Raw genomic sequence first — 17,475 nt, forward strand, 5'->3', positions numbered from 1 at the left:
CCTACCACTCTTTAATTTCTTGTGGGTGTTTGACAATAGAACAGTATTGACATTTTGTGCATGCAGATATACACAGGCTCAATCATCCCATTCTCCTGACAATACTGGTGATAAAAGTAGATTGTCCAACTAACTTCTAAACTTCACCCAGTCTATCAGTTTGAAAGCACAGTTTGTTTAAATATTAAATGTAACTTAAGTAGAATTCATTATTTAGAATAAAAGATTTTCAACAAACTGAGGCACACGACAGCTTAGTTGAAAAAAAGTACAACACACCAAATGATTTCTTTTCATTTATTTACGAACATAATTTTTGAGGGACGACAGCATCTCTCTTTTCTCTCTGTACATGCAACTGTAGAAAATAACATTTGTTTTGCAGGAACTCATACAGCTAGTGACAGTACTGCAGCTGGGCACTGCCAAACAATATGTACACAATTAACCTACATTGTACAAAAAAATTACATCGTTACATCACCGATGGCATGTTTGCCACTGTTTTTTTTATTAAAAAAACACATTCTACACAGTTTACTAGTACAAAGAAGGGTGTGAACCTATGTGTTATTTACAGCTATGTACAATGTCTCGAACTGATGCAAGAGGAACATTTACACATCTGAGACTTTAATCCACATACCACAGGTGTCAGAAAAGGAAAAAAAATAGGTTCATCGCCTTATTAAATGAAGATGTGCAAAAGTTTTGAACTACCAAGATTAATCACTGGGTAATTGACGAGAGCTAGGTTTCTAAAAAAGAAACTTACTGTAGTGTTCTTTGTATGTCTGGGAACTTGGAAATAAGCCAAATTACTGAAGGCTGAGCAGATATCAAATCAAAGACCGTCCCAATCCTATACTTATACACGCTAAATCAGAGATGATACATACATATATATACATATATACACACACACACACTTGTGTATATATAGAATATCTATAAAACTAGTTTAACTTGGAGAACTTTAGATTTAAATTAAAAAGGTGTTTATTTTTCTGTTATGATCAACAATTGGCTAGTCAATAACTGACACTGAATTTTCAGCATTTTTAAAATAAGTTTTGAAATTACAGTATTGGTTTTGGAGGGTACACATCTATGGTTCTGAAACCAATGTGTGGCATACATACCAATCTATTAAGCAAATAGCTTCATAAACATGCAGACAAAATATTAGCTTGTACAAAAAACTCCATCATGTTATTCACCTGCATGGGATAAAGCTTTGAGGGAGGGGGTCAGATTTTCTATACTTAGTCTCATTTTTTCATTATTATTGCTTGAGAGGACCACTGGCACTCAATAGCAACCCTTCATTAAGCCAAAATTTATTTCCAGCTCTGACCATGGTGAAATAAGTTAACGTTAACTGTGTTAGTCCTGATTGACTGTTAAGCACCAGAAGTGAATTTCACTGCACTGTTATTCTGCAATAATTTTCATATACTCTTTCATCCACAAGAACTGAAAGTCCGAATGGAATGAAAACACCTCATGAACATTGAGAACTAAAAATACCAACCTAAACGTTGGGTATTTTTATTTTATGTATACTTACGTCAAAAGTATTTTTTTTAATATACACCGATCACTGGTTTCAAATCAGGATAAGAAAAATAAGGGATGGAAAAAAAAGACAATCCTATTACGACTAATAGTATAATTTAATCTGTCTATGATGCAGGGTACAAAATACTCTGAACTGAAAGGGTGTTTTGAAATAGAAATACTGTACTACTCCAGTATCAGGGAACTAGGAAAGGACAAATAAATGTAACCCATAGTTCAAACTCAATGATCATCATAGGACATCCAACCTTTCTGCACATCTCTGCTAGGAACAATTTTCCATGCTTTATGAACAGGTTTCATTTTGAGAGAGAAGAGTAGGGCTCAAACAATTTTAAATAAATCAGAACAAAAAGATTTCTAATTGTAATTATTCATTCAGTCTTTGAATATTCTCATTCCGTGCCCAACAGTAAATATATTGATGTGACAGTGACATACATTCCATACAAGCAATGTGACATTACATGCAATATTTGATGCTAAATTGTCACAGACTAATGACACACAAGACTGCAGATTTAAGAATGCCACAATTATTTAGATAGGTAAAACAAATGGAATGCAGGATCCAGCTGTACATGATAATAATGCAGGGGGGAATAGGGTGAAGAAAATTCTCATGAAATTTTATTTAAAATTTAAAACTAGTTTATAAATAGAAAGCTGTGTTAAAATCAGCACAAAATATAAAACTGCCATGCGTTCTCCTCACACTGCAGTAACTGGAAGTTGGGAGTTTCTGGTAATATGATCAGACACATTTATAGTTACTTTTGTCACTTCTAAGCCAAGCTGACAGGCATCATTTAGGAAATTGAGATAGGGTGTGGTGAAGGAAAGGATGATATACTGCATGTCTCACTCCAGATAGTATGCTTCCCCATTATTAGAATATTGCATTGGCAATGACAATTTACAGAATCCAGGAGCCCCACCCAAAAATGTATTAAAAATAAGAAACTTAGTTGCAGAAAGGCTTCAGTGTTTCCATTGGTCCTTGAATAGCTATCATTATGAATACTAAATCTAACAACCTTACAAATGAAAGTCTCTTTTCCATTTTGAACATGGAGCTCTGGAAAAGATCGTTTCCCGCTGTACACAGATGAAGGATAATGAAATCACTGATCCAGTTCTCATCCCACGGAAAGCAAATAAAAGTCATTGGCATAGAAAAGGAACGTCATTAAACTCCACAGGGGAAGTAAGAAAATACCGAGGTCCGATTATACTAAAGGTTCAAGAACAACTGGTCTACCAGTCCAGAACAAGTAGAATTTTGGATTCAGACAGGTGAATTTTCTTGAAAAACAATGTTTCAAAAATTAAGAACATGTCACAATCATATCAGGATTAACTGAGACATTTTATAAATGGAAACGTTATATCTGATTGCTAGAAAGTTATTACATTAAATCATTAGTCTGGTGAGTATCATTCATCTGTGCTCATTAGTATGTTAACTTGTTTGTGGTAGGTCGGTCCACTGTTTGAGCCCTACGTTCAAGAAATTCAGTTGCTAAAATGGTACACAATGCACGCAGTTCAACTGCTAACATTACAGCGATAACATTATAGTATGTGCCTGATTTACAATACATTTATTCTCCAAAAAAAAAGTACAACTAATCAAAAAAATACAGTACAGAACAGGAATTGGACACTCAGAGATTAGTGTAAACAATTAGAAATATCTCTTTTGCTGAACTTTTATATTCATTTTCTAATTAACAGTATTTACCTGGATAAAATTAAACAGTTATCGCCAGGTACTAACTGAAGGACATTCTGCATACTGTTTGTATGTTCAGCAAAAGTAATTCAGTATTACAATGAGCCTTAATAAGTAATCAGGTAGTTCAAACAAACACAATAGTGCTATCAAACTATTGTCTTTACACAAACAGATTACAGCATCCCTTGGTAAACCTAAAGACTGGATTTACACTACAAAAAAACTTGCACAGCACTTAACATGTCCCAATCTTTCCATAAATTTCTAGGTATTTGACAAAACTGTACCAGTTCAGTAAACTTGGAAAACAGTTGTTTTTTTAAAAAGAAACACAAATATTATTTCTGCAGACCACCACATTGTGGATATCGTTTGAGGGCCATTTATGCTGAAAGTAAGATTGAATAAAAGGGATAAATTAGTGATTTCCAAACATGGTGGTGGTACAGCAAATACGATGTTTAAAATATTTGCTGTTTCTTTATTTTGCACTGAAAAGCTAAAAAAAAAGCAGGACTTCAAATATGAATTTTTTAAGTGCATGCTGAAAACTGCTGTGTAAACGTGACTTTTAAGAGATAATTGATGGGATTTCAGGATATTTTCCAGCAATTTCAGAATTGGTCACCATGAACCACTGATTATAATGTTAGCTCACATTTGAAATCAAAAATTGTGATAGTTAAAATCGCACTGTAATAAAACAGCAAATAGCTATTGTATGACAGTTGCAGTAGCAGCAGTGGTGAATTTATTAGAGGATACAATTTAACAGACATTTACTTTACACAGTTGTACAGTATCAATGGGGTGAAAAAGATTACATAGGCTGTTCAAATTTCATATTGGACATAGGATTCCCCTGTAAAATGTTTAACTTTTATCTTATACATGTAGCTCTGTTATAAGAGCAAGCCTACACATACATTATGGTAACTCATAAATCAGGAAAATGATTTGACTGTTCACAGAGTGTGAAGATTAGTGAACTGGGCTATCATAATTGTTCTAGATTGGATTTAGAAATACATAAACCTCATCGCAAATCTGCGAATCTGTGTGTGTGGGTGATTTGAAGAAACAACTATATCCAAGTCTGTGCTTAGCTATAACGTTTCAAATCTAGTCAATGTAAGCTAGCAAAGGGATATATGGTCTCTTATGAATGTTTTTTTAATAAACAGTTTTGTAACTATGTAACTCCTTATAATCCCTCTGTGCAACCACTAGTCAATTTTTTTTCAGGTACAACAGCACATTTTATTTCAGGACATTCTAACATTTCAGCAAGGATTAGCAGCCTCCAGGGTCACTCAACTTCTGCTCCATAAACTGTACGAAATAATAATGTAAATAGTCTAATATTCAATAATGCATGTACTGTTGGGTATGCATATAATCAGATCTTCCCTACCTCACAAAAATAAATGAAACTTGAAATACCCAATATGGACCCACACATTTTACACCAGGTATGTGGTGCTTCCCCGTAAACCAAAAAAAGGTTAATTTGAATCTGCTGAATCAGTATCAGTGCTTTTTCAAAAACAAGTTACTGTGCAGTAGTTTTACCCTTGTGTAAATATGTAAACATCTAGAAAAAAACTCCACACAGTTCAATAATAAAAATTATTATTAGAGGAACAACACCACGCCAATAACTTAGTGTAAAATGTTGAGTAACCAAATGAACTTTTTTTTAATAACAGAAATCTATTTATTTTGTACAAGTGTGATTTTCCAAATGTTTAGCAGTAAAACAATGAGCATTTCAATGTTTTGTTTTGGCCCATTTTCCAAACTGAAGTGAAAGTGCCATCTAAAAAGATCTGTACATATGGAGGGATTTTTTATTCTTTTATACATTTAGCTCTGCAGAGTGATATTACAGTATATGAGAAGTTATTTACAACTGTGCAGTAATGTGTGGCAAAATAAATTATCTAAAGGCAGCGATTGCCATCATAGTACACTGGTTAATGTATATAAAACTGTACAGCATCTAAGGGATATATCCTCTGTTTTTTTTAACTGTTTAGTATTGGCTCTGTAGTGTCAAGTGATGCTCTCTGCTAGAGAAACAATGAATGCCCAATAATTAAGGGAATAAAAGAAATAAAACCTATTCAGTGGCCTTACCATAAAAACTGTGCTCCGACAGGGTTCTTTGCTGAGTCATTTTTTGCAGCAGCAGCAGCACCAGAATTGCAGCCAGCAGCAGAGAGCTCGCATCACACGACTGATTGTGAACTTCAGAGAGCATGCAAAAGCCACCGTGGCCAGTTTACTCGATGACTTAATAAGCCAAACCTTGTTCTCCTTTATAAAAATATGGTGATTGTTACTGCAAGCTCAATTATCTTAACTGCTCACGTCCTTAAATCTATAACCCAATTCACAGTACAATTTAAGGGGTGATGGGCCATTTTGCCTTGTGATCGGATGGTCTTTGAGGGTCAGAATGTATACGTAACCTCACTTTGCAAACATTCTGATCAGCTAACCAATACAACTGTCCAGTAATGAAGAGACTTGTACAACACCGGTTCTCCTTTTCCCTATCAGTCCTTTAAACTGATACTGAAATCAGTATGAATATTGTTGACTGAAGTTATCAAATTGTCAAGGTCATTGGTATGGCAGCTAGCACAACATGCTGAGTCCTACTGATCTGCCACTTAACACAGATATACCTTTGGCCTGCTACTTTCCAGTTTAGTCTACAGGCTGCAATTGGTTAACTTTCATTACATATGAACCACTGACCTGTCGACATCCTTCTTCCCTGCAGAAGTGATATCTAAATTCTGTGAAAAGTGCAATATAGTTTAAATGATGCTTCCTCCTCATGAAACAGGGAATCATTAGCAAGCAGCACTTAAGGATTTAAAAGAAAAAAAAACTTGAACTAATGTTCCTTTGGGAATATCCCACTTCGTGCCACATATGGTTGTCAGCCACGTGTTAACACTGTCATGCCGGCAGAAGCACAAAGTCATCATTCACATCAACCATTGGCACATAGAAGGAAGGGACTTCGTTGACACACAGGGACTTATGTCCAGCTGGGTCAAGTTCCTGCACTTTTAGCTGCCATTCCATTCGCTGGACTGCATTCAATGCAGCTGCCTCATGTTGCTGCCGCATTAGCAAGCAAGTCTGGGTCGAGGAAAAAAAAAAGAAGCAAATTATTTCAAGAGACTGACGAGATTTGTTTCCTGCAGCATTCACTCTTTTCTTATTCTTGATTTTTAACATTCTTGATTATAAAACAAAATGTTGGATTTTATATATAGAACACCATTAAATAACTCGAGCCAGTTTCTTTTAAAATTGCTGAGGTTATTTCACTTATGTTCAAAATGAGAGGGTCCTCCCAGTGTTCCTTGCAATACTCCCCCCAAAATAAAATAAGGTCATTCGTTTCATAGCCATTTGTGGGGCAACAGTGTGGGCAAAAGGGCTGCCACATTCATCTGTAAATACAATGACTACACTTTACAGTAAATCCTATTAAGAGCTGTGAGACGTCTTCCAGTGTGAAAGGTGCTATACTAGACGCAAGGATTATTATTATTTACCCTCCAGGGCGGGGTACACACCCTCAGTTTCCTTCAAATGTACATTTGGGTACTGCTTGATTGACATCCTTTGCTGTAAGGGCCATCTGCTTCCAGACTTTTCCCAGTGATATTTTTGGCTAGCTGTTGGGTGGTGTGCAACAGTAAACCAGTGTCAAGATCGCCACCTAATTTTTCGTTCATTCTAAAGGTAGACATCACAGGTTCCATCAGGCAGTCTTCCCTCCTCAGCATGATTCAGATTAAGAGCTGAGGGAAAGAATACCTGCATTTTCACTCTAAATGGTATAAACTTTAGTGCTCCAATAAACAGTCTCTGTTTTTCAGTACCTTGGGACATCCTCCCAATGCCCCAAGGCGCTATATAAATGCAATTTGTTTCGTTGTTGTATGCCCTTTAATACTGCATCATTATTTTTGAAGTTAACATTTATAGGAAACTCTGTAGTCTTTCAACCACTGAGTTTTTGAATCTTTAGCTTCATCACATCACAAATATTACCTGTAATACAAATAATAATCCTAATAATAATCCATTTGATGTAGGAGCTTTTACTTCAGGGTATCATCTCAAATCGCTAAACAGGATTCACGTAAAGTGGAGTAACTTTTCCACGCAGCTTTATCCCACAAATAGCCACAAAGTGAAACAACCAATTTTATCTAAGGGATTGTTGGCACATATTAAAATGAATATGCACACATTAAAATGAACATGTTCCCAAAATAAGCATATAAAATATTTTTAATATGTTGAAATACAAAGTGCATTGATATACTGAATTTGCCTTAAATCAATAATTATCAATAATTGCAATGCAAAAGCAGGTATTTGAAGCCATTATTTAGAAGAATGTCATTATGCTGATTTTAATCATAATAGTTTTACATTAGGATCAGTAATATACAAAGAAAAGGAATTATATATTCAAAGTTAGTCATTGGCAACATAGTTTTAAAGAAGTTCTAAAACAGGAATAATGTATTATATCAGACAGAAATAAAACAATTACCTTCATTCTATCATATTTATCATCCACGTCCTGTAGCCATGAGATAAACTGTCGAGCATTGAAACGATCTCTTACAGATGTCTTATTTTCATCACCCTGTGTAAAACCAGAAAACTGCTCAATATGTCAACATATCAACTGAGTTTTTTTAAAAAAAAAGCCAATTTGCACACATCAATGTTCCATGAGCACCCGTGAAGAGAAAGACAAATTTTATTTGGGGGATTGTTGGCCAGGACACTGTAAACTCCCTTCGCTAAATTTCAGTTTTCACAGATGCGTTATACATTTGCTGTATTCAATTCCTCTTAATATGAGATTAGAAGTAAGAAAACATAATGGGACAATGAAGACAATGATATAAAAAAAAGCTTTGCAGAAAATATATTTTTCATTTCACGTGCTACACATCAAAAACAATCTGTTTTTATGCTGTGGCCATTATCTGGAGTATTCCAATTAAATAACTAAGCAGTTCCCATGAGCTTTCAGTGAACAAATCAAAGAAACTGTTAACTGCGAAAAAATTGTGTACTAAAACAACAAATCTAAATGGAAATATATATTTTATCTGAAACATGAACTATCTGTGCGTCTTCATGGAACAGGTATACATTGAGAGGTGTTTCATCCCAATGTTGACACAAGTATAATTGAAATTTCAAACCAGAAACTGGACAGAAAGTTTCTTGAGGAAATGCCCTCAAACTAACCTGGTTTTCTGATGGCATGTTGTACACCTCTGAATCAAGAAGCATAGTACAGGCACTGAAGGGAACCGCCTGGTTTGCTATTGTTCTTGCTGCTCGACAGTGTACTCGCAAAATTTCTTGTTCGCAAGAAACTATTAGCTTCTCCTAATAATTCAGAACACAAATTAAAACGGTCATGATTTAGCCAGGAAGTATAATAAAAAAAAGTTGCATTCCAATAAAAGTGGCCAATTACAGCAGCAACACTAGAATAACAGTATTTCAAGAAAGAAAGAAAAAATACTTTTAAATATTCTAGTACATAACATCAACTTGAAAGGAATCCCTTCCTTACCCGCTCAATGCTGTGTTGAAGGCGTAGCTTCCCACGTACTGCTTCTTGCTGTCTGAATAATTCCTTCAGTGGCTCACACAGAGAGGGAGGTGGGGCAATCTATTCAGATTGGAAGAGATTGTTTATTGGACCCAACTATGAAAGAGAATCTTATACACACTTTTTTTAAAAAAAAATTAAATAATAATAATAATTTGTTTTTAAAAGGTTTGCACAGAAACATGACCAAATAGCCCAAAACTAACTAATGTTTACTCTCAGTAAGTAATTCAGAATTAACTGTGAACAGTATGTGTGCACTTAAAACACACTTCTATGGGTGCCCGAAGCTATCACTATTTCCTTGACAGATTTACTTGATCGTGAAGGGTAACTGATCCTGTCCTCATCGTTACAAAATGTAGTCATTGGGGTCACTGGAGCTCAGAGTGAAGATGGCTATACATGGGGAGTAAATGCTGCATTACCTTTCTAATGAGACATTAAATTTCCATCTGTCCCTTTTCAGGTAGGCCTTAAGATACCATGAAACTATTTGAAAACAAAGGCAGTTATCCTGATATTCTGACCAAGAACCCTTCAAGTTACTTGGTCATTCCCTTCATATCTGTCTCTGGATCTTTCGCTATCACATCTAACATAGAAAGTAAATTCACTAAATATGACAGTATTTATTTGTAGTGTTTTGAGATGACAAGTAATTTGACACAATAAAACATTATTTGGTTTAAAACAAACACTTTAAGTCAGAAATTCTATTAGATGAATTACTTATGTTAGTAGGAAATTGCTGCTGTTCATTTTTACATTATTCTGAGGGAGCAGATTTTTAAAATGTACATCAGAAACCAATAATGACATATGGGACAACAAGGACAAACTCACCACTGGGATATGCAGTTTGCTTAGAGGTTTTCCATCCAGCAAATAGGAACCAGTATACGTAACATATTCAGCATAACACTGTGGGGCCTGCGGGATAATACAGCACAGAATCTTACGTTTTTCTTCAATCTTTTTACGAATTTGGAGATACTCAAAGTAGGGATTTGACCTGTCACTGTGATATGGTTCAATCTCATCTAATTTAATAGCATCGACGATGGCTGCCAATGTTTGCTGGATCATTTCCCGTGTCTGCTGTGCTGATGGGGTGAGAATCATTGGTTGGTGATTTGCACGAGGGATTTTTCGCTTTCGAGGATGCTGGGGTGTGTCCTCCTCTTCCACCGTTCGCCCTTTGGTCTTTCCTGATTGAACGGTGGCTGGTTCCTTTTCCAAACCCAAACTGGCAGAATTATTTTGCTTGTTCTGATTTGCCAACATTTGTGCCCGGTTCCTAGTGATCCTTTGAGGAATCTCCTCTACCTTGGTTAACTTTGGTGCCTCATTTACAGGTTTGCCAATTTCCTCAGTAGCTTCAGGCACTTGGAGAATGTCAGTTGCTTCAGCACTAGGAGTAGTTTCGACAGCTTTATCTTGAACCTCTCTGTCAGTTTCAGTTAGGTGCACTGAAGGCTGCTGAATATCATCCTTTTCTTCAATTTCTGCAGCATCTGTTGAGCACTTTTCTACACTTATGGTGCTGATATTATCTTCAGTTGTATTGTCATCCGATATAGTTTCTATCTTCTGATTCTCACTAACAGTTTCATGTTCCTCGTCTCTCATTACAGAATGATCTAGGTCTTCAGTAGGAGTATCCAAAGTTGAGGAATTATTGGTTTCATTTGTCGTAATATTTTCTTCAGAATCTGGCATTTCAATGTCTGTGTCTTCTTTGTCTTGTAATGGCAGCACTGGGAGTGAAAATGGTCCAAGATCCAGATCATCCATAGAATTTGGAAAAGGATCATTCCACGATATAGGTTCCACCCGATCTTCAGGAGTGATATTCTGTTGTACCTCATTACATGTTTCTAAAGCAGGTAACGATTCCTGCTGGTTTTCCATTGCTATGCTTGGCGTTTCTTGAGGCATTTCACTGGTTGAATTATCTGGAATTTGTTTGCAAGTATCATAAGGTGAGTCTGGTCTCACAGGAGATATATATGGGACAGCATCATCTAAAGTCCTTGCTTCTCCTTGGTATATTCCAGTCATTTCCATTTCGTCTCCATCTTGTCGTGAGTTAGGGACTGACATTGGGTACTCTACAAGAGATACTGGGAAAGATGAAACCGAGGAAATAAATGGCATTGTCGTGGATTGCAGATCTTCTGAAGGGCAAAATGGCCTGGAAGACTCAATGATATTTCTTTCAGGTGACTTCAGATGCAACTCTGAATCCACAGGCCAGCTCACTGAATGATCTAATGAATTATCCACGAGACTTAGGCCTGCCTGTTCACATGATATCTGTGGTGCAGGAGGTGAATACTCCAGCTTATTCTGTCCTGAATCATTAGGAAGAAAAGGATCTGCAGATGTTGGTAAATGATTGGTGCTTAAAACTGAATCAGGAGAAATCGAAGGAGTATTTGGTTGATGCTCAGAGGAATCTAATGGCAAACAAAGATCAGTCACCAAACTATCTAGAGATGGTTCTAAGTGGCTAAGGTTATGCAATGGTAAAGGTTTTGCTTGGAAATCATTAAGCAGATTTTCAGGTCGCAGACTTTCAGGTGAAGGGGCAATGTTTTCAGGGAATGATTTAGTTATTCCAGAATGAGAATGTTCGAGTTGTGGTGAGGAAATTCCATAATCAGGTGGAACATACGTTGGGGACACACCGATAAATTTGTCAGATTGAACCGGTTTCTCTTCCATCAAATGTGGAATGGAAGCTTCATAATCTGTCGTAGCTGGCACACTTTGCTGCCTGTAGAATTTCTCAGAGTTAACCTTGAATTCTTCTTCAGATGGCCTTCTGATGTCCATTGATACTGATCGATAGAAAGCAGAGACTGGAACAGCTCTGCTTGGTGTTTGATTTGGATTTTCTTGCATTCCACTGGAAGGATTTGTGTATCTGTCAAAGAAAGAAGGAGAACAAGCATTCATAGACATTGAATGCGGGGGCTCAATTCCTTCAAACAGATCAGTAAAATCCTCATTAAGACAATTAGGTGTGTGGGGTGTAGGCATCAAGTCCTCGTAACTTGGACAGGAAGCCAATGAAGTCAATTTTGGAACCCCGGTGGGTCTATCTTGATCAGGTCTTGGTGAAGCAGGTAAGATTTCAAGCATTGCAGGAGTGGAAAGCCAGTCTTTCAAATCTGGACCTATTATTGGTGGAGTCTTTGTATCTGGTGACATAATTTGACCTGGTGCTTGGTCTTTGCATTTTTTGTCTTTTTGTTGAGAATCAAGCAGTCCTGTTTTTTTGTTCAACATATCTAAATTCTTCTTACGCATTTCTTCTGCAGTTCGGACTTTTTCCCTTAACTTTGGATCTCCTGACCTGTGTCTCATCTTCTCCTTCAGTTTCATTCTTTCTTTGTGTCTTTTGTGTCGTTCTTCAATCTCTAAATCTTTCTGGCTTAGCATACGCTCAAAGCTGGTCATCATCAAGTCTCCATCGCCTAAAAGCTTTTCCCTAGGCTTGCTGTCCTTACGGGATACATCTTTTACTTGGTTTAGTTTACCATTTTCATTTTCTTTCACTTTAAACTTAATGGCTTCACTTTTGTCCTTTTCTGTACTCTCTTTGATTTTTTCTTTTTGTTTGATTTCGTTATTTTTGAAACTTTCATCTCTCAGTTTGTCTTTGTTGCCACCAGCTTCTCGAACTACTGGAAGCGAGTCTTTAAATCCTGATTTTTGTTCCTCCTTTGCATATTTGATGGCCGTGGACAAATCTCCATGTTTTTCCTTATGTTTCTCTTTGTCGTCTTTTGATTTCTCCTTATATTTGTCTTTCTTTTTCTTATCTTTATCCTTCTCTTTGACTCTTTCATTGTTGCCAATGAAAGCACTGGAGGCTTTGTCTTTTTCTGCTTTTCTAGACAATTCCTTTTCAGACTCAGCTTTATCTTTCTTTTCACTTAATAACATAAGATCCCCAAATTTATCTGGTTCATCTTCCTTCTCAGTTTTAATAAAGAGACTCATAAATTCACCATCAGACATTGGGAGCTCCCGTTCAAATGGTGGCACTTCCTTTTTACCCACAGTTTCCTTAAATTCCTCGGGTTTATCTCGTTTTTCTTTTTTCACTTTATCTTTTTCGTGGTATTTTTTTGACGATGATGACGATGATGAATGCCTGTTGCGCTCTTTCTCTTTGACTTTTTCTTGTAAATACAAATTTGGAAGAGAGTCCTTGAACTTTTCTTCTGGCATATCCTGCAGCCCAATATTTGATACATCAATTAAGGTGCACAATGTGGAGTCATGTGCTCTTTCTGTGAAACTGTCAGATGAAATTTCACTGATCTTGTCATTGGAATCCTCTTTATACTCATTAAAAGTTATATCTTGGAGCTTTTCTGGACACTTCTTTTCCTCATCCAGTATATTTCCCTTCGAAAGTCTTCTTTCTTTTAATAAGGGCTCTTTGTCACATTTTTCCTTAGGCTTGCCTTTAAATTTTTCATCATTAGAGTGCCTCTTTTCTATTTTTTCTGGAAGCTTTGGCTTCATTTTCTTTTCCAGATTTGAATCTGTTGACATTCTGTCTTTTTTCTCCTTGTATTTATCAACCACATCTCTCTCTTTCTTTTCTTTATGTTTTTCAGATGAATTCTTCTCCTTTTTGTCCTTTGCACATTCTGTAAATACCTTATCCTTTTTCTTTTCTTTGAATTCTTTGTCTTTTAGTTTTTCTGCTGAATGCTGTTTATCAGCAGAATATTTTCTTGATTTCTCAGGCTGAAAAAAATCTCTCTCTACCTTTGTTTCCTCTTTTTCAATAAATGAATCGCTTCTGCACATTTCATTGCTTATAAGCTCTCGGAATTTCAAACTGTCACAATAATCTTCAAGCTCATCTCCACTTTCATCTGTGAAAATATCATTTGCTATGCTATGCCAACTCTTTTCCTTTCCTACTTCTAGATCAGGGCCTTTTTGTTTATCTATTTTCTCTTTCTCCTTTCTTTCTGTAAAATCCTTTTCTTTTTCTGGTATATTTTTCTCCCGCTTTTCTTTACTTGGTTCCGATGACATTTTTCTGTCCTTGTCTCTGCAGTAAGCATCTTTGTTCTTTTCCTTTTGTTCCTTTTTGTCTTTGAAGCTACTCAACTCTCTGTATAATTTGTCTTTAGTATCAGCTTCTTTCTCTTTTAAGAATCTATCAGTCATGTTCTTCTCCAGTTTTTCCTTTTCAGTTTCCAATGAATTTTTCTCCTTTTCCTTGGATTTTTCTTTATGTTTATCCATTTTTATTTTGTCCTTCTTTTCAGCTCCATCCTTTTTGTCCTTCTCTTTTCCTGAATAGTGTCTCTCCCTTACATCCAATGTCTTTGTACTAAGATCAGTGTCATGCTTCTCTTTGAAGAAGCTTTCACTTCCACATTCTTTTGAATCACTTTTGTAGGCATCCTCTAGTTTTCCTTTAAAATCTTTCCTTTCCTTGGGAAATTCAAAAATGATTTCTTTTCGTTCTTTATTGCTTTCAGTATTGTCTTTATCTTTCCGGTCTTTATTACTTTCAGAAGAATCTTTTCTCTTTTTCTCTTTCTCCAGAAGACAACCCTGGCCTGACTTGTGTTTATCAATCTGCTCCTTTTTCTTCTCAGAACTCTTTTCTGTACATTCTCGATCTTTCTTTTTCAAATGATCTTTGTCATGACGTTTTTCACTTGGCTCCCTCTTTTCTTTTAACTTGCATTCCTTTCTCTTTTCCTTACATTCTTCTCTCATTGTTTCAATAGATAGTTTAACTACTGAGTCATCCTTATGTTCCTTCAACTCCTTAACTGGAGTAGCCCAATTATCTTCCCCTTTTAAATCAAAGAAAGATGAATCAGAAGACAAATCTGAAAACCATTTATCTTGGTGCTCATCAGATAAACTGAGTTTATCATCACTGTCTACAAATTGATTCCTAGTTTTTAGATCCTCATAATCTGATTCCTCTTTCTGAATTTTGTCTTTCCTTGATTTTTCCTTCTCATCCTTCTGAGTCTTATCCTTATCAGGTTTTGAGTGCTTCTCTGCTTTTGAGCATTTTTCTTTTGACTTTTTCTTTTTGTCATCTTTGTGTGATTTCATCTTTTCTTCTTTCAAAGACTTTTCTTTCTCTTTGAAAGTTTTTTCTTTATCTATTTTAAACATCTTATCTTTCTCCTCTTTGCTAGGTTTATAGTTGTCTTTCCAGTCTTTGCTTTTCCTTGTTAACTTCTCTTCCTTACCGAACTTTCCTACATCATCTTTAAGCAACCACTCTTTTTCTTCGGATTTGACTTTGAAAAGCTTTTCTTTTTCTTCCTTCTTTAATGGTTCCTTGTCGTGTTTAGCCATTTTCACTTTATTATCAAATGAAAGGTTGTCAGGTTCCGCACTTGAGGATTTTTCTCCTTTTTGCCTAGATACTTCCGTATCTAAGCTAAGGTTTTTTGATAGCTTTCTTGACTTGTTAAAACACTTTGTGATCTCCCTTTGTCTTTCACTTTGTGCTTGCGCTTTACTTTATGTTTTTTCACAACCTTCCCCTGCTTATCCAGCTTCCGAACAATTCCATCAGAGTTCAAAATCGAAAAGATATCCTCCACCATTTTCTTCTCTGTAATATCACCATCTGTGAGGTTTTTCTTTTTATGGTCCTTTTTCTCTTTTATCTGTTTAACAGACTCTAAACTTGAATCTTCTGATGAATAGTCAGATTCACTAGTAAGTCGTGTTCTCACAGAATCTGACAAGGAACTCACATCAGACCAGACGGGTGACATGTTCGATTTCCAACTGTCAGTTCTCCAAGTCTTGGACTGTTGCTCTGTAAGACTGGGAATGTGTTTCAATGACACACAGCTCCCTTGAGAGGAAGAACATGATGCAGATAATGAAGAAAACATGGTTGATTCTTTAAGGCTCACATAAGAGTCCTTCATGCTTATTGCACTTTGCACAGAACCTTTACCTTCATCTTCTTCACTTTCTGAATCGTCACTTTCTGATGACAAAGAATTGAACTGATCTTCTTCTTTACCCAATCTGACTTCTTTGTTTTTCAACTCTTTTTTCCATTTCTTTTTCACTTTTGTTTTTTCTTTCTGCTGTTTTTTTACTGGCGACTCCCTTTGCTTAGAGCTTGTATTGGTCAGACTGGAGTGCACTGATGGTCTCGGAAGAGGAGGAGAAAAATGTATCAATCTATCCTCTTCATCTGAACTGTTGGTATCAGATAAAATCCGGCGTGGAGTTTTCTTTGGTGTTATGAGGGAACTTTTAGAGTATGTTTTTGCCTCTAATTTGGGAATAGAAATGAAACTGTTCACTTTTACTTCCTTTCTATAGTCTTTTTTCAGCAAATGTTTGTCATCAATAGGTGGTACTCTATCTTCTTCATCGTCCTCGTCAAACTCATACTCATCTTTGACTGGTGTTACCGTTTTAGATGATTCTGCTCGCTTGATTTTGTGCCGTTGGCCCTTTTCAAATTCTGAATCTGTGTTATTACCATCAATCGAACTGGAGGGAGCAAACGAAGGAGCTCCTTCATCTTCTGAAGACCCTGCATGGGAACAAATTGCATTTAATGGGGGAAATCATAAGATATAATCAAATAATTGTATACTACAATGTTAAAATAATTGAATCTAATGATCAGCGACCTTTGTATATCATAGCCTACTAAATAAAAGTCTAATGGTCTGATTTTCTATATTTCTCTAGTCTAAATCTTAATTGTACAACATTCTGTATGATTAAAACCAAGATATTTAAACATACTTCATGATGTAAACCTTTAATCATGCAAAATGTTGTACAATTATGATTTAGACTGGATATATCTTCCAATACTACCTAGGCTAGTGACGAGAATTAAGAAATGGAAATTAAAATTCAATTATTAATCCTTTCTGTGTAAAATGTAGTGTATGTATGTAAATGATTGCACAAATGGTTGCAATAAACTTTACTTACTGTACTAATGATTTCCATGCAAGGACCAAAACTGAGACATGGCATTATTTGCAAACATTGGAACACTTGCAGGGACTTATTTCAACTGCTGAAAATGTATCGATTTGTTTTGTTTTGGAAAATTCAATTTTTATCTGCCTGAATCTGAAATTAGACCATAATGAACTAAGAAATGGAATGTAACTGAACCTCTTTTTGAATTTAACATTCAGTAGGCTAGAATAGCATTAAATTAATTTTAGCAATGCTGTGAACTATTACTGTGAGCTATTACATGCTGTATCACTTAATTGATTCTGCTTTGTAGCATTTGGGTTTTGTATGCCCAACTGAAATGTGCATTTTGAAAGATAGATTGTAACAGTTGAATAAAATGAATTCTTCCCAAAAAACAATGACAAATATACATACAATTCACACTGCTATTCTACATTTGTTACAATACGTGAAATTTTGCATCACTTTTGCACTAGATATATGCAGTCTA

General features: G+C 35.8%; 1 protein-coding gene across 1 annotated transcript in view; it reads right to left on the bottom strand.

Moving 5' to 3' along the window:
* Positions 1 to 290: 290 nt before the first annotated feature.
* The window catches only part of ankrd11 (ankyrin repeat domain 11), a 56,308-nt gene continuing 39,123 nt past the window's right edge, over positions 291 to 17,475 (bottom strand). Inside the window, 6 exon segments of the mRNA XM_007889337.2 lie at positions 291 to 6,478; positions 7,914 to 8,009; positions 8,627 to 8,770; positions 8,961 to 9,059; positions 9,846 to 15,491; positions 15,494 to 16,575. Of these exon segments, the coding sequence (XP_007887528.2) occupies positions 6,293 to 6,478; positions 7,914 to 8,009; positions 8,627 to 8,770; positions 8,961 to 9,059; positions 9,846 to 15,491; positions 15,494 to 16,575 (7,253 nt within the window). The 3' untranslated portion in view covers positions 291 to 6,292.

Source organism: Callorhinchus milii, unplaced genomic scaffold (genome assembly GCF_018977255.1).
Source record: "Callorhinchus milii isolate IMCB2004 unplaced genomic scaffold, IMCB_Cmil_1.0 Scaffold14, whole genome shotgun sequence".
NCBI lineage: Eukaryota > Metazoa > Chordata > Chondrichthyes > Chimaeriformes > Callorhinchidae > Callorhinchus > Callorhinchus milii.